The sequence below is a fragment of the Crocuta crocuta genome, unplaced genomic scaffold (assembly GCF_008692635.1).
Source record: "Crocuta crocuta isolate KB4526 unplaced genomic scaffold, BGI_CrCroc_1.0 scaffold83, whole genome shotgun sequence".
Lineage (NCBI taxonomy): Eukaryota > Metazoa > Chordata > Mammalia > Carnivora > Hyaenidae > Crocuta > Crocuta crocuta.
In genome coordinates this window covers 6,977,235-6,995,881 of record NW_027529638.1, presented here as the reverse complement: position 1 = coordinate 6,995,881, position 18,647 = coordinate 6,977,235, and the positions used below count along the sequence as shown (strand labels likewise).

The following is an 18,647-nucleotide window of genomic DNA, read 5'->3' as shown; positions in this document are numbered from 1 at the left end:
TGGACAATTCTGATTAACTGGCGGAAGAAGTGCTGAAGTCAAACTTTACATATATCAGATTCTAAAATATAGGCAAAAAAAAAAAAGTACTTGTTGTAAAATAGATTCTTTAACCCCTTAGTTTCATGCTGAAAACCACAGGTGTTTTCAATGGTAGGCTACTGATGACAGCCAATTAAATATGAAATTTAAAAGCCTCAGGGAAGTCTTGCCAAGTTTGTGGCAATTTCAAGAGTCTACATAGTTAGGAAGAAGGAGAAACCATAGGGTAAAGAGTGAGAGCATTGGATTTTATTTAACTCTAGGTACCATGGGTTTGACATTAGTAGGTAAGACTAATGAATAAGCAGCCATACAGTTTTTTGGTCACTGTGCTTCCCAAGCACCAAAAAATGGAGCTATGTTTACTATTCAATTCCATCTTTAATAAGCTAGACAGATCCTGCTGCACTCTTGTTTGTTTCTAATTTACCAGTACATTATTATGTAGTTTACCAAATGTGAGGAGCAAGTCATTATGTAGTACCAAGTTTACATCATCATAGGACTACAACATGCACATTCTACTTAATGTAGCTCAAGCAACAGGAATACAAGAGAACAGTTATGGGGTGGAGACTTGTTTTTGACAAATTCATGTTCACACTAACTACGGGTTTAGAAATCGCTTATTGGGCAGGTACCTACAGCAGTTCTTCAATTGGTACGGGAACATTACACGCATGCACAAGTGATATGGAAGAAAATGAAGCTGAAGAGGCAGCTGGATTGGAGGACAAAGGGGAAATCAGAAGTGGGAAGATGCCGTGTGTCAGGGAAGGGCGGTTCTCAGCTTTCCACAGTAAGTCTCTGCTCTGTGAGAGAGGCCTGTTGGGCAACACTTTTGTTCTCATGACTGCGAAGTTTGGATACAACATCTAGAAAGGCCAAATCCTGTACTTCCTTGTGTAGAGATTCTGGAAGACAAAAAACAAGATAACAGAGATGCTTCTGTTAAATTGTTCTAATCTTACTATACAGTCTATCCAGTACATATACCCAAAATGTTTATTTGGATAATACCAAGTTATAAAACTAGGAACAATTTTGAAAAAAACTGCAGTAGCCTAGAAATGCTAACACATTTTTAAAGAAGTGTTGGACACAGCAGTAGCCTAGAAATGTCTTCTTTAGAGATGTATTATAATAAATCAGAGAAACTTTACTTGCCATATTTATATGTGGATGAATCAAATGTCAAGTTCTACAGTCTAAGTTTGACTAGGGTAATGAGTTATAATGAAACACAGCTCATTGTATGATCTCAAGTATCAGTTATATACTCCTTGACCCTATCATCAGTTCAAATATGAAGTCCAATGACTTAAAAAAAAAAACAACTTAGATCTGTTTCAAATTAATTTTGTGGCAAATGAAAAGGTTGTACTTCACATCTTTCAACAAATTTCTGTGACAATAGGCTTCCCTTTTTGATTTCTGATCTTCCTCTTCCTTTCTGGCTTTCTTGCTCTATTTAACCTCAATTACAGGAAAATACAAGGCTCTTCTTCAGACTTTGAGACTGCTATATGACAAAACTGAGGTCTAGTAAGTTTAATGTACTCAGCATTCCTCAAAATGACATATTTACTTTAATAAGACTGTGAGGTCTTATTATAAATAATGTTTTTAATAGAAATAGAAAAACACATCCTAAAATTCAAATGGAATTTCAAGGGACTCTCAGTATCTAAAACAAATCTTGAAAAAGAACAAAGTTGGAGGTCTCACACTTCCTAACTTAAAACCTATTATAAAGCCATAATAATCAAATCAGTGTGGTGCTGATATAAAGATTACATACACACATACATACACACATACAGACACACCCCAACAGAATAAAGCAGAGAGCCCAGAAATAAACCCTCATATATGTAGTCAAAATATTTTTGACAAAGCTATCAAGACCATTCAATGAAGAAAGGGCAGTTTTTTCCACAAATGGTGCTGGTAAAATTGGACAGCCACAAGCCCTTATACACAAAAGTTAAATTTCAGAACTACAACTGTAAGACTTAAAACAGAAAGGGAAAACTTCATGACACTGGACTTAGCAAGGCTGATCTTGGATATACATCAAAAAATACAAGCAACAAAACAAAAAACACACTGGACTTCAACAAAATTAGGATATTCTGTGTAACAAAGTATACTACCAATAGAGTGAAAAGGCAACCCACAGAATGAAAGAAAATATTTGCAAATGATATATCCAATAAAGGATTAATATCTCAAACATACAAACAATCCTTTCAACTCAACAACAAAATTACCCTATTAAAAAATGGACAAAGGGCTTGAATAGACATGTCCCAAAGAAGATAAACAAATGGGTAATGAACACATGAAAAGATCCCCATGTCACTAATGGACAGAGAAATGCAAATAAAAAGCTCAACAGGATACCACCTCAGGCTTATTAGGATGGCTATAATGGAAAAAACATAATAACAAATGATAGAATGTAGAGAAACTGAAACCCATGTGCATTGCTTATAGGAATGCAATGATGTAACCACTGTGGATGGTGGTTTCTCAAAAAATTAAACATAGCATTACTGTATGATTTAGCAATTCCACTTTATACCCAAAATAACTAAAAGCTGGAACTGAAAAAATATTTGTGCACCAGTATTTTCATTATGGCATTATTTACAATAGCCCAAAGCTGCAAATAACCTGAATGTCCATTGATGGATAAATGAATAAACAAAATGTAATATATGTATTTACAATAGAAAATTATTCAGTCTTAAGAAGGAATGAAATTCTGACACAGGCTACAACATGGATGAGCCTTGGAGACATTATGCTAAGTGAAACAAGCCAGGCAAAAAAGAATATTGTAGGATTCCACTTATATAAGGTACCTAGAGTAATAAAATTCATAGAGACAGAAGACAGAATGGTGGGTGCCAAAAGCTGGGGGGATGGGTGACTGGTGACTTATATTATAACAAGTATTGAGTTTCAGTTTGGGAAAAATAATGGGGGTGATGGTTGTGCAGCAGTGTGAATGTACTACTCTGCCACTACACTGTACATTTAAAAATGGTTATAATGGTAAACTCTATATATTACATTAAAAAATGCCTTAATAAGAGTCTCAGGGAGGAAATAGAAGACATAAAGAAGTAGCAAATGGGTATTTTAGGACCCAAAGCTATAGCATTTGAAATAAAAACTTACTGGATAGTCTTGAATCAGAATGGAGGGGATAGAAGAAATGAGTGAACTTTAAGAACAGAAATTACCAATTTGAGTCAGAGAGATAAAAATCTGGGAAAAATTTAACAAAACTGTTCAGGGGCCTGTAGAATATAACTAAAGATCTCCTATTCCTGCCTAGAGAATTGGAAAGAGAGGAGAAATAGGGTAGGGATGAAAAAGTACCTGAAGAAATATGGTTAAAAAACTTTCCAAGTTTATCAAGAGACATAAATCCTATAGACTCATGAAGGTGAGAAAACTTGATAAATCCAAAGAAATCCATGCCAAGACACATCACAGTCAAACTCGAATATTAAAGACAAAAAAAAAAAAAATCTTGATATCTTACGAACAAGAGAATAAAAGAATAGGAAGACTGTGCCTTTTTCTTAAACTACGGAGGCCAGAAGAAAGTGACACATTTATCAAGTGTTGAAAGAAAAATTCTGTACCCAGAGAAAATATTTTTCACAAAAAGAAAGGGAAATCAAGACATTCTAAAATAACAGGAAACAAAGAAAATTTGTCACTAGCAGACCTAACCCCCCAAAATGGCTAAAGTAGGTTCTCTAAAAAGAAAGAAAATGTTTAAAAAAAAAACAAAAACCTTGGAACATAAGGAAGGAAAACAACACATAAAGCAAAGATGTAAATAAATATGGTAGATTTTTCTTCACTTTGAGTTTTCTAAATTATATTTGATGGTTGAAAACAAAAGTTGTAACAATGTCTAAATGCTGTTGTAAATAAGAGGAAATATCTGAGATAATTATAAATGAGGGGAGGGTAATGGGACTAAATGTTGAAGCAATCAATAAGAAGTCAGGAATGAGAAACAAACAGAAAATAAAAAAAATTAAACTGCAGATGTAAGCCATAACACCAGTCATTACATTAAATATAAATGGTCTAAAAACATATTAAAAGAGACTGACAGAGTGGATTAAAGCACATGGCCTAACAAGGTGCTGTCTATACTTCAAACATAATGATAAAGCAGACTGAAACTAAAAGGGTAGGGGAAAAGATCCCATGAATGTTATTCAAAAGAAAGTAGAAGTTGCTATATTAATATCAGAGAAAGTAGACTTCTAAGCAAAAAAATTTATCAGAGATAGAGAGGAACATTACATAATGCTAGAAAGGTCAATCCACCAGGAAGACACAATAATCCTAAAGGTGTATCTACCAAAAGAGTTGCAAAATATGTGAAGCAAAAATTTACAAAACTAAAAGGAGAAACAGACAAATCTAACATTATTTTTGGAGATTTCAACACCCCTGCCTCAACAACACACAAAGCAATTAGTCAGAATATCCAAGTAATACAGCAAACTCAATTCCACTACCAACAACCAAAAGGATCTGACATTTAAAGAACACTCCACCCAATAAACAGTAGAATATACATTCTTTTCAGTGTCCATGGAACATATACCAAGATATGCCAATGATTTCTTTACCAAATCACTTAGCTAATAAGATATACAAAATCACAACTTGTTCTTTATATAAAATATTTGAGATAATGAAACTAACAGGTTTTAATTTTTCACACTGATTTTTGATTATTTGCTGTACGATAATTTCAGTGTTATAGTATGAATCTTTTGGAAATATTTTTACGTAATCATATCCTCCATAAACTAATTTCTAATGTTCTTTAAACCCAAAGCCATCATTTATTATTATTGATTACTTAATGTCAAGCATATGTTGATAGATGTAAAATGATAGAAGAAATACTTACCAGATCCCATGAGGGCACAAATCAAGACCATGGAATTATATTTGATTTCAGGAGCACTTCTCTCATCTGCTAGCAGTCTGTGTAAAATCTGTACAAGTTTAGCACATTCTAGATCTTTCTCAGCAGTGCCTGCAATATGAAACAAAGTATCAGTTATGTTCATGAGCCTGGTGCAATGTAGCTAAATATTGATTCCCTTACTGGAAACTGACCACATAAAAGCACCCAAAAGGAATTGATTAACAATGACCTAGAGAGAGAATATTACATTTAGACCTTATTTAAAAAGCAGAGTTAAAATTTCAGGTATTTCAGGAGTTAAAGCTTAAAATTTGGTTGTATAATAATCCTTTTAATATGAGGCAATTAAAAATCTTTATTTTGGAAAATGTTACATATACAAAAGTAGAAAAGATTACATAATGATACACTACTTATTATTATCTTTAAAAACTATGTCTAAACTTGTTCATCTTGTTCCAGTTTCATTCACCTACTCTTACCCATCCCAAATTATTTTGGAGCAAATCCTACAAATGACATTCTTCCATATGTATTTAGGTATTTGTCTTTTAGGAATGAAGACTCTTAATGCAACTCCTATCAAAATCCCAGGAGGATTTTTATAGAAAATTGGTAAGTTTATACTAAAATTTATATGGAAAGCCACAGACCCTAGAGTAGGAAAATAATCTTGATAAGAAATAAAGTGGGAGGAATTTTTCTACCTGATATTAAGGCTCACTATATAGCACAGTTATCAAGGCAGTGTGGTCCTGGTGGAGAGACAGAGAATTTAACAGAGAACCCCCAACACAGACCCACACAAATATGTTCAAATGATTTTGAAAAAGGTACAAAATCAATTCAGTGGAGGAAAGATAGCTTCTGCAGCAAACAGTGCTGGCAATTAGACATCCATAAGCAAGTTGAAGAAACGCTGACCTAAACCACACACCTTGTACAGATATTAACTAAAAATGGGTTACAGACTTAAGTGGAAAATGTAAAACTAAAAAGCTTTTAGAATATATAAGATATTTTTTAACTCAACAGTTAGAAAAGGAGCAAACAGGGAGGGGCCAAGATGGCAGAGCAGCATGGAAATTCTCTGCTTCTTTCATCCCTGAAATGCAGCTAGATCAGTACCAAACCATTTTGCACACCTAGAAAACTGAGCTGAGGGCCAACACGACAATCTGTATAACTAGGGCCACAGGACTTGGCAGACATGTGGTGCAGAGAGGTGAACTGGGGAGAGAGAAGTCACAGAGGGTAGGGAGCTGTTTTTGTTTGCATAGAGAGAATGAAGACAGGTGGGAGAGTACAGCAAAAGCACTCCCCTCCTCCCCCAAAGCAACTGGAAAGAAAAAGAGTAGAAACACCCACAAGAAACTGAAAAAGAAAGGGAGAAGGGAGAGAGGTTCAATACCATTAAGACTCTATAAATAGGGGAGTGCAGAGTTGGAGACTCTGCAGCTTGATACCTGGTGGGGCTCTTGTGAGAAGGACAAATTTCCAGGAGCCCAAGGAGTCCTTGGGCTACAGGGGAGAGGAGGTTCCCCTGCCAGGAAGATATGTGGTAGAGGCTGTGCAGCCTCCCCACAGGCAAAGGTCCCAGTGGACTCCAGATTACAGACAAGTTTGCTAGTGTTGGAACAAGGATGCTAGGGTGTGGTGAAGCCTGAAACTAGAACCAGATGTGTGTTGTGATTAACCACAGTCCCCGGACAGCTGCTGTTCCACCATTGTGCAAAATTTTTCTGGAATGGGCTGGCACCAGGACACTGTCTCTGGGCCTTTATAGTTGCGTGGTCGCAGAATTCCTGGGAGTGGGTCGGCACCTGGCTGTTGCTCAGTGACACTCTCCCTTCGAAAGTAAGGGTGAGTTCAAGCCGCAGGACTTGAGGGGTTTAGAAACACAGAAACACATCTGAGATAAAATTTGGGAGGGAGGTGCTGCTTGGCAGGCTGATGGCTTGGTGGTGGACACTGAAGCAGCGGGAAGTAGAGAGAAGCTAGAGACAAAGGGGAGATGCTTGATTACTGGTTGGCAAGAACACAGTTCTGATGCTAGAGACTGGGAAGCTGGATGACACCCCCATGAATGCACATATATGCATATGCACACTATACCAATCCACCCCAGTAAGATAAGCAGCACCACCGAGCGGAGAACAGAGCCCTGTCTGTGCCAACCAAGCCCTGGAGGACGACCACAAATCTCTCCCCTTGCTTAGTGTATGGACTATAAAGTGCTAGTTTGTCTTCTAGGGGAAACTGGATGAATTTCATTCTGATTTCAGTATGTTGATTGGTCCATCTACTCATATTCTTTATTATTCTTGGACAGAAAAAGAGAAAAAATCTATTTTTATTTTCCATTTTTATAAAAAAGATTTAAAAAATTTTCTATATTTCTATTATTTTTTGGTAAACTTTTTAGTCTTTCTTCATTTCAACTTATTCTATTTTACTGTATATATTTAAACATTTTTTAGTATTTTCTTTTCCTTTTTTTCCTTTTCTTTACTTTCCCTTTCTTTTCTATTCTATTCTACCAAGCTTCATTCAACAGCCACACCAAAATACACCTAGGATCTAGCTTCCTTTACTTGATTCTGTGTGTGTGTTGTAATTTTTAATTACATTTTCATTTTTTATTAGTTACTCATTAATGTTATTTTATTAATTCTTTTCCTTCCTTCAAAATGATGAAACAAAGGAATTCACCCCATAAGAAAGAATAGGAAGAAATGACAGCAAAGGATTAAGTAAACCTAGATATAGGCAAGATGTCTGAACCAGAATTCAGAATCACGATGATAAGAATATTAACTGGGGTTGACAAAAGCATAGAATCCCTTTCTGCAGAGATAAAAGCAGTAAAATTTAGTCAGGACAAAATTAAATATGAAATAACTGAGATGCAATCTCAAATGAATGCCACGGTGGCAAGGATGGATGAAGCAGAACAGCAAATCAGCAATACAGAAGACAAACTTATGGAGAATAATGAAGCAAAAAAAAAAAAAAAAGGAAACTAAGGCAAAGAAAAGCATGATAAAAGAATTAGAGAACTCAGTGATACATTAAAAAGGAATAACATCCGAATCATAGGGGTCCCATAAGATGCAGAGAGAGAAAAAGGGGTAGGTTTATGTGAGCAAATCATAGTAGAAAATGTTCTTAACCTGGGGAAAACACAGACATCAAAATCCAGGAACCATAGAAACTCCCATTAGACTCAGCAAAAACTGACCATCAACAAGGCATATCAGAGTCAAATTCACAAAATACACAAACAAGGAATGAATGATGAAAACAGCAAAGGGAAAAAAGTCCTTAACCTATATGGGAAGACAGTTCAGGTTTGCAGCAGACCTATCTACAGAAACTTGGCAAGCCTGAAAGGAATGGAAGGCTATATTCAAAGTGCTGAATCAGAAAAATATGTAGCCAGAATTCTTTATCCAGCAAGGCTGTCATTCAAAATAGAAGGAAAGAGTTTCTCAGACAAACAAAAACTAAAGGAGTTCGTGACCACTAAACCAGCTCTGAAAAAAATGTTAAGGGGGCTTTGTGAGGGGAGAAAGACAAAACAAAACAAAAACGACCAAAAGCAACAAAGACTAGGGGCGCCTGGATAACTCAGTCAGTTAAGCATCTGTCTTCAGCTCAGGTCATGATCTCACGGCTTGTGGATTCGAGCNTTTTATTTATTTCTAGGAGAGAGAGAGAGAGAGAGTGAGCAGGGGAGGGTCAGAGAGAGAGGGAGTCACAGACTGAAACAGGCTCCAGGCTCTGAGCTGGCAGTCAGCACAGAGCCTGACGTGGGGCTTGAACCCACGAACCGTGAGATCATGACCTAAGCGAAAGTCGGACGCTTAACTGACTAAGCCACCCAGGCGCCCCAATAAGTTTATATATTTTAGTACTCACCCTAAATGTCAATGGACTAAACGCTCCAATCAAGAGACAGGGTACCAGAATGGATAAGAAAACAAGATACATCTATTTGCTGTTTACAAGAAACCCATTTTAGACCTAAAGCCATCTTCAGATTGAAAGTAAGGGGATGGAGAACCATCTATTATGCTAACTGCTGCAAAAGAAAGCAAGAATATCCATACATTTTTAGAAATCTAAATTTTAAAATAATGACTGTAACAGATGAAGAAAGGCATTATATCATAACTAAGGGACCTACCCAACAAGAAGATCTAACAATTGTAAATATTTACATCCCCAACATAAAAAAATAGCACACAAATATATAAATCAATCACAAACACAGAAAAACTTTGAAATAATACCATAATAGTAGAGGACTTCAATATCACACTTACAGCAATGGACAGATTGTCTAAGCAGAGAGTCAACAAGGAAACAATGACACACTAGACCAGATGGACTTATCCAGAAGCTGTAGAATACACATGGAACATTCTCCAGAATAAATTACATACTGGGACACAAATCAGCCCTAAACAAGTACATGATCTAGATCATACTGTGCATATTTTGAGACCACAATGCTATGAAACTTGAAATCAACCACAAGAAAAAATTTGGAAAACCATGAATACTTGGAACCTAAAGAACATCTTACTAAAGAATGACTGTGTTAACCAAAAAGTTAAAGAGAAAATTAAAAAAGACATGGAAGCCAATTAAAATGATAACACCACAGCCCAAAACCTCTGGGATGCAGCAAAGCCAGTCGTAAGAGGGAAATATATAGCAATCCAGGCCTTCCTAAAGAAGGAAGAAAGGTCTCAGATGCAAAACTTAACCTTATACTTTGAAGATATGGAAAAAGAACAGCAAACAAAACCCCAAACCAGCAGAAGATGGGAAATAATAAGGATTAGAGCAGAAATCAATACTATTCAAAAAAAAAAGAATAGATCAATAAAACCAAGAGCTGGTTCTTTGAAAGAATTCAGAAAACTGATAAACCCCTAGCCAGTCTGATCAAAAAGAAAAAGTAAAGGACCCAAATAAATACAATCAAGAATGAAAGAGAAGAGATTATAACCAACATTGCAGAAATACAAACAATAGTAAGAGACTATAATGAGCAACTATATGCCAATAAATTGGGCAATCTGGAAGAAATGGACAAATTCCTAGAAACCTATAAACTACCAAAACAAACAAGAAGAAATAGAAAATTTGAATATACCTATAACCAGTATAGAAATTGAATTAGTAATCAAAAATCTCCCAAAAAATAAGAGTCCAGGGCCAGATGACTATCCAAGGGAATTCTACAGAACATTTATTAAATTTTAAAAATTTTTTTCCTTAGTTTATTGTCAAGTTGGTTTCCATATAACACCCAGTGCTCATCCCCACAAGTGCTGTCCTCCATGGCCATCACCTCCTTGCCCTCCCCCCAACACCCATCAGTCCTCAGTTTGTTCTCAACATTCCAGAGTCTCTCATGGTTGGCCTCTCTCCCTCTCCCCCACTATTTTACCCCTTCTTCTCCCCCATGGTTCTCCGTTAAGTTCCTCCTAATCCTCCTATACATGCAAACATATGGTAGCTGTCCTCCTCTGCCTAATTTTGCTCAGCAAAAACCCTCAAGTTCCATCCATGTTGCTACACATGGTCAGATTTCATTCTTTCTCACTGCCATGTAGTATTCATTATATAGATAANAAGTTTTCTATAGTTTTCATCATACAGATCTCTTGTATCCTTGGTTAGGTTTATTCCGAGGTATTTTATGGTTTTTTGTGCAATTGTGAATGGGATCAGTTTCTTGATTTCTCTTTCTGTTGCTTCATTGTTGGTGTATAAAAATGCAACCAATTTCTGTACATTGATTTTGTATCCTGCGACTTTGCTGAATTCATGGATCAGTTCTAGGAGGCTTCCTTTGGAGTCTGTCGGGTTTTCTATGTGGAGTATCATGTCGTCTGCGAAAAGTGAAAGTTTGACTTTTTTTTTTTTTGAAAGTCTGACTTCTTCTTTGCCAATTCTGATGCCTTTTATTTCCTTCTGTTGTCTGATTGCTGATGCTAGGACTTCCAGCACTATGTTAAACAACAATGGTGAGAGCGGACATCCCTGTAGTGTTCCTGAACTCAAGGGAAAAGCTCTCAGTTTTCCCCATTGAGGATGTTGTTACCTGAGGGCTTCTCATAGATGCCTTTTATGATGTTTAAGTAAGTGCCTTCTATCCTGACTTGCTCAAGGGTCTTTATTAAGAAGAGATGCTGTGTTTTGTCAAATGCTTTTTCTGCATCTATCGACAGGATCATAGTTTTTATCTTTCCTTTTGTTAATGTGATGTATCACATTGATTGATTTGTGAATACTGAACCAGCCCTGTAGCCCAGGAATGAATCCCACTTGATCATGGTGGATAATTCTTTTTATGTGCTGTTGAATTCGATTTGCAAGTGTCTTGTTGAGGATTTTTGCATCTGTATTCATCAAGGATATTGACCTGTAGTTCCCTTTTTTTTGGTTCTCTGTCTGGCCTGGGAATCAAAGTGATGCTGGCTTTGTAGAATGAGTCCGGAAGTTTTCCTTCGATTTCTATTTTTTGGAATAGCTTGAGGAGAATGGGTATTAACTCTATTTTAAATGTCTTCTACCGAACATTTAAAGAGGAGTTAAGACCTATTCTTCTGAAGCTGTTCCAAAAAACAGAAATGGAAGGAATACTTTCAAACTCATTCTCTGAGGTCAGCATTACCTTGATTCTAAAACCAGGTAAAGAACCCTCTAAAAAGGAGAACTACAGATCAGTTTCCTTGATGAATATGAATGCAACACTTCTCAACAAGATACTAGCCAACCGGATCCAACAATATATTAAAATAATAACTCACCATGATCAAGTGGGATTTATAACTGGGATGTAGGGCTGGTTCAATATCTACAAATCAATCAATGTGATATATCACATTAATGAAAGAAAGGACAAGAACTATGTGGTCTTCTCAGTAGATGCAGAGAAAGCATCTGACAAATAGAGCATCCTTTCTTGAGAAAAGCCCTCAAAAAAGTAGAGATAGAAGAATTATGCCTCAATATCATAAAAGCCATATATCAAAGACCCACTGCTAATATCATCCTCAATGGGGAAAAACAGAGTTTCCTCCTAAGGTCAGGAACATAACAAGGATGTCTACTCTCACCATTGTTATTGAACATAGTACTGGAAGTCCTAGCTTCCGCAATCAGACAGCACAAAGGAATAAAAGTTATCCAAATCAGCCAGGAGGAAGTCAAATGTCCACTCTTCACAGCTGACATGATACTCTATATGGAAAACCCAGAAGAGTCTACCAAAAAGCTGGTAGAACTGATCCACAAATTCAGCAATGTCACAAGATATAAAGTCAATGCACAGAAATCAGTTGCATTCCTATATACCAATAATGAAGCAACAGAAAGAGAAATCAAGAAATCACCAAAACCCATAAAATACCTAGGAATAAACCTAACCAAAGAGGTGAAAAATCTACACACTGAAAACTATAGAAAGCTTATGAAGGAAATTGAAGAAGACACATAAAAAAATGGAAAAACAAATACTGTTTTTGTTCATATTCATGGAATAGAAGAACAAATATTATTAAAATGTCAATACTACTCCAAGCAATCTACATATTCAAGGCAATTCCTATCAAAATAACACCAGCATTCTTCACAGAACTAGAAAAAACAATCCTAAAATTTCTATGGAACCAGAAAAGATCCCAAATTGGCAAAGCAACCCTGAAAAAGCAAACCAAAGCTGGACGCACCACAATCTCAGACTTCAAGATGTATTACAAAGCTGTAATCATCAAGACAGTATGGTAGTGGCACAAAAACAGACACTTAGAGCAATGGAAGAGAATAGAGAACCCAGAAATGGACCCACAAACATATGGCTAACTAATCTTTGACAAAGTAGGAAAGAATATCCAACGGAATAAAGACAGTCTTCAGCAAGTGGTGGTGGGAAAACTGGACAGCAACATGCAGAAGAATGAACCTGGATCATTTTCTTACACCACACACAAAAATAAACTCAAAATGGATGAAAGACCTAAATGTAAGACAGGAAGCCATCAAAATCCTAAGGGAGAAAGCAGGCAACAACCTCTTTGACTTTGGCCGCAGCAATTTCTTACTCAACATGTTTCTGGAGGCAAGGGATACAAAAGCAAAAATGAACTATTGGGACCTCATCAAGAGAAAGTGTCTGCACTGTGAAGGAAACAATCAGCAAAACTAAAAGGCAACCACGGAATGGGAGAAGATATATGCAAATGACTTACCAGATAAAGGGTTAGTATCCAAAATTTATAAAGAAATTATCAGACTCAACACCAAAAAACAAATAATCCAGTGAAGAAATGGGCAAAAGACATGAATAGTCACTTTTCAAAGAAGACATCTGGATGGCCAACAGACACATGAAAAAATGTTCAACATCACTCATCATTAGGGGAATACAAATCAAAACCACAATGAGATACCACCTCACACCTGTCAGAATGGCAAACATGAACAACTCAGGCAACAACAGATGTTGGTGAAGATGTGGAGCAAGAGGAACCCTTTTGCACGGCTGGTGGGAAAGCAAACTGATGCCAGCCACTCTGGAAAAGAGTATGAAGGTTCCTCAAAACATTAAAAATAGAACTATCTTAAGACCCAGGAATTGCACTATTAGGTATTTATCCAAAGGATACAGGTGTGCTGTTTTGAATAAACACACGCACGCCAATGTTTATAGCAGCACAACTGACAACAGCCCAAGTACGGAAAGAGCCATATGACCATTGAGAGATGAATGAATAAATAAGATGTGGTATATATGGAGTGTTATGGAGTATTATTAGGCAATCAAAAAGAATGAAATCTTGCCATTTGCAACAACCTAGATGGAACTAGAGGGTATTATGCTAAGCAAAGTAAGTCAGAGAAAGACAAATATCATGACTTCACTCATGAGGAACTTAAGATACAAAACAGATGAACATAAGGGAAGGGAAGCAAAATAATATATAAACAGGGAGGAGGACAAAACATAAGAGACGTAAATATAGAGAACAAACTGAGGGTTGTTGGAGGGGTTGTGGTGGGGTGATGGCTAAATGGGAAAGGGGCATTAAGGAAGACACCTGTTGGCATGAGCACTAGGTGTTATATATAGGTGATGAATCACTGGATTCTACTCCTGAAATTATTATTGTACTGTATGCTCACTAAATTGGATGTAAATTAAAAAAGAAAAAGAAAAAAGAAAGAAAAAAGAAAATAAGCAAAAAATATCCATAGGTATTTCACCAAAGAATGTATACAGGTAGCAAATAATGATGAACATCTTTTCACATGCTTATCATCAGAAAAATGAAGTTAAAACCATAATGACTTAACTACAGCTATCAGATGGTTAAAATAAAAAATAGTGTCAACACCAAATATTTGGTGAGGCTGTGGAGAGGACTAGATCACTCATATAGTGCTGGTGGGAATGTAGAATGGTACAGTCATTCTGGAAAATAGTTTGACGGTTTCTTCAAAAATTAAACATGTAGTTACCATACAACCCAGCAACTGCACTCCTAGACATTCAAAGAAATGGATACAATGCTCACATAAAAGTTTACACATGAATGTTTATAGCATTTACTTATTTTTAAAAGCCTCAAGCTGGAATCAGCCCAGATGTTTTTTGATAGGAATGCTTAAACAAATACTGGTATGTACCTACCATGGAACAATATTCAGCAATAAAAAAAATATTGATGCTCAAACAAACTGCATGACTCTTCAGGAAATTATGGAAGACAATCCCAAATAGTCACATAGTACATGATTCTATATATAAAACATTTTAGAAATGAAGGGCAGATTAGTGATTTCCAGGGATTAGAAGCAAGGGGAGGGGTAGAAGTAGGAAGTAGGTGAGTGTGGTTATCAGTGGAGGGATATCTGTGGTGTTAAACCATTCAGTATCTTGACTGGGGTGGTCGATACAACAATCTACATATCATAAAACTAGATAGAACTTAACATACACATAAATGACTGGGGAAATCTAAGACTGGTAAATTATATGAATAGTTAAAATATTATTTATAGTTTTGCAGAATGTTACCATTGGAAGAAATTGGGTAAAGTATACAGGGATCTCTATATTTTTTGATTTAAAAAAAATTTTTTTTTAAGGTTTTATTTATTTCTAGAAGAGAGAGAGAGACAGCGTGAGCAGGGGAGGGTCAGAGAGAGAGGGAGTCACAGACTCTGAAACAGGCTCCAGGCTCTGAACTGGCAGTCAGCACAGAGCCCGACGCGGGGCTCGAACCCACGAACCATGAGATCATGACCTAAGAGAAAGTCGGACGCTTAACCAACTAAGCCACCCAGGCGCCCCTGTATTTTTTGATTTTTTACAAAACTGCATGTGAATCTACAGTTATCTAAAAAGAAAAAAAAGATAAAGATTCTTTTAAAAGTGTTGCTTTAATACTATTATCTACACAAATTTATAATTCCTTAATAATATCAAATAGACTATAAGGAAACAAGACTGGAAAAATATGGTTTTCAAAGTGGGATGTGTATTAAAAAGTGTATCTTAAGCCCCAGAAGCCTAGGAAACATTAGGTAACAATAAAAAATGTATGTATCAAAATTTATATAGTTCTATGGTTAAGGGGACCAGATTCAGGCAAATGCTTTGCTATCAGGAAGCTGATGAAATTATACCTTGTTTGGAAGATACTGGCACAAAACCAGATTCATCCCATGTTGGGTTGTCAAGCATATTCTGAAATTGCCCCATCACTTTAAACCACTTAAAATCAAGCCATGAACCCAGTTTGGTATTCAATGTCCTCAATGATTCCCACCTTCATCACTGATGCCCCAAGATGGTTGGACTTCTAGGCTGACTCTACCCAAACCCTGTGTGAAGTCATGACTAATCCAGGACTCAAAATGACCTTCACAGCATCTCTAAGTCACTGAGAATAAGCCTGTTTTCCTGAAGTCTTTTATCTTTAAAATTCAGAAAAATTTTACATCCTATTTATACCTGTGATTTTTTTTAAAAAACTGTTTTAAAATTCAAAACCTGTTTAGACAAAAAAAATCCAAATCTCTCACATCTAAAATCTAAGTAAATGTGACACTAGAGGAAGATACATGATGTTTATATTTTGCCTCTCCCTTGGGATAGGAGTTGGTGGGTCCACTTGCTCCTGTGTGAGAATTATGGATATAAGTAATCAGTGGGAATTAAGAGGTGATCAGTTAACAGTGTTTATCTAAATGGCTTTGACATGACAAATCTACTAAGTCTATAGTCCTTCTTTGTGGAAGGCAGCCTCAGGCCTTAACCATAGGCATGTGACTTACTGTCCCCAGTTGACTATATTTAGAGTTTGGTTCCTGGGACAAAGGTAACTATCCATAAGTTAGAAGCTTATGAACTAGTTTCTCAAGAATTCTGACCAATAGGGATGCTATATGCTAGACAGAAATTAACTGATTTAAATTCAGCTTTTGCAGAATTCTGAATGTAGAACACACAGACGAGTGACCCAGAAGGTGAAAATTTAGAATGAGGGCAATACTGTAAAGTAATAGAAACCATGGTGATAGAAGGAGATAAAAGAATCAGTAGTAGAGATGGAAGAGAAGGTCTGGGTCACTGGAAGGGTAGCAGACTCTAAACGTGCTGTTGTATTCTAAATAATATTTCCTTTCTCTGGGAGGCCTGCTAAAAATGTTTTCTGTATTTACTAAGTGCCTATAACTTGAAATAACATTTAAGAGTCAAACTCTAAAACAGAGCCCAGCATTGGTCTAAAAATGTTACCAGAACCAAAAACTGTCATGGTAATCTACAGAATACGATTTCCTGTATTCTTAGCTATAGGTTGTGCGCGCGCACACACACACACGCTGGCAAAAGGTTTCTAGTCAAGGTTTTGTCTGAGTTCAATTCCACTCCTCTGCTTCATTTCATCCAAGATAAAAATAGGAGAAAGTAAGTTTGACACTGGGGTACTTACCCAATTCTAAAGCTGCTATTAGTGCCAAAGCAACAAGGGCTTCATTCTGCATTATTACATGTTCACTAGTTGCCATGGTAACTAGATGCTTGATGCCACCACTCTGTACAATGGTTTTAATTACATCCTACAATAAATAAATATCACAGAATTATAAACTTTAAATTTTAAACAGAAAGAAACTGCACTATAGTCAGTCAATTCATTGTTAAATTGAGTGGTTTCCTGACAGTGTCCTGTATGAATCATTACATTTAACCATGATTTTTTTTCTTCACAGAAAAGGAAAAAGCTTTTAGCTTTAAATAAATTCAAAAGATGACAACTTAAATTACTTAAGTGAAAAGGACCTTTGCAGTTCATAGCAAGGAATAAGGAGTCCCAGACGCTACCAAAGAAACAAAAGTGTGATTGCCCCCAGTGTTGACTTACCACAGGATTAACACAAGAGAGTAAGACTTGGAAAACAAAAAAGTCCTTTCTTACAAATTTTTATTTATTATAGCATCACAGTTGTTCCCCAGGTGATCCGGGTAAAGTTTCTGTTTTTTTTAAGCTTTTATACCTTTGTTGGATCTGACAAAACAGAATTACATGCAAAGGGACTTGAGCAGAATTTATATCAAAACTCTGTCTCTCTCAGGCACCTGGGTGGCTCAGTTGGTTGAATATCTGACTTTGGCTGAGGTCAAAATCACACAGTTCGTGGGTTCTTGGGTTGTGGCCCTGCATCAAGCTTTGTGCTGACAGCTCAGAGCCTGGAGCCTGCTTCAGATTCTGTGTCTCCCTCTCTGTGCTTCTTTCCCCCGCACCTTGCTTTCAAAAATAAACATTAAAAATCTCTTTTAAAGATTCTGTCTCCCTCATTTCTCATGGTACCTACAGCTCTGTCCTCTCCAATGGCAGAGGAGACAGCAGGCTCCAGATTGAAAAAAGCCCAGTGCCAACATTGACCAAGGAAATTACAGAACCTCTCTGCATCTTGTGACTTGACCTATTATGTTTGGATAATATGTTATCATAGGTTTTTGTGATAATTACAAGATTATTATATGAAAAGAACATATAAGAATATATGTCAAAAGTGAGATTTTTTAAAATGATCACATTTGTTTTTTGTTTTCATCTCAGTTTTGTTGCCTGAAAACTCTTGGATTAAATATGATTTAGTGGAAAGTCTCAATTAGAGAATTTTTAAAAGTAATTTTCTTTGTTCTTCTACTTTCAGTAATTTGAAGTGCCGGATATTAAGTAGCCCATCTGTATTAGCTTCAGAAGCAGTATAAAACTAACTGTAATTAGAAATATTTTTAAAATTAATTTGCTAAAATATCTGAAAAGGGTTTTTAAAAAATTATTTTTTTGCTTATTTTTGAAAGAGAGAGCGAGTGTGTGAGCAGGCCAAGAGGCAGAGAGAGGGTGGCACAGAATCTGAAGCAGGCTCCTGACCTGTCGACACAGAGCCTGCTTCAGGGCTCGAATTCACAAACCATGAGATCATGAGCTGAGCTGAAGTCGGACACTTAACCAACTGAGCCACAGAGGTCCTTTGAAAAAGCTTTTTTTTTTTTTTTTTTTTTAATGTTTCCCCTTTTTTTAAAATC

At 36.3% G+C, this 18,647-nt stretch overlaps 1 protein-coding gene across 5 annotated transcripts in view; it reads right to left on the bottom strand.

Moving 5' to 3' along the window:
- Positions 1 to 269: 269 nt before the first annotated feature.
- RAP1GDS1 (Rap1 GTPase-GDP dissociation stimulator 1) overlaps positions 270 to 18,647 on the bottom strand; it is a 173,402-nt gene continuing 155,024 nt past the window's right edge. For all 5 annotated transcript variants that reach the window (XM_077762333.1, XM_077762332.1, XM_077762334.1 and 2 more), the window contains 3 exons: positions 17,044 to 17,170; positions 5,003 to 5,131; positions 270 to 956 (listed from right to left, as the gene is read on the bottom strand). In XM_077762333.1, coding sequence (XP_077618459.1) covers positions 829 to 956; positions 5,003 to 5,131; positions 17,044 to 17,170 — 384 coding nt within the window. In that variant the 3' untranslated portion in view covers positions 270 to 828. The remainder of the gene's footprint in view (positions 957 to 5,002; positions 5,132 to 17,043; positions 17,171 to 18,647) is intronic.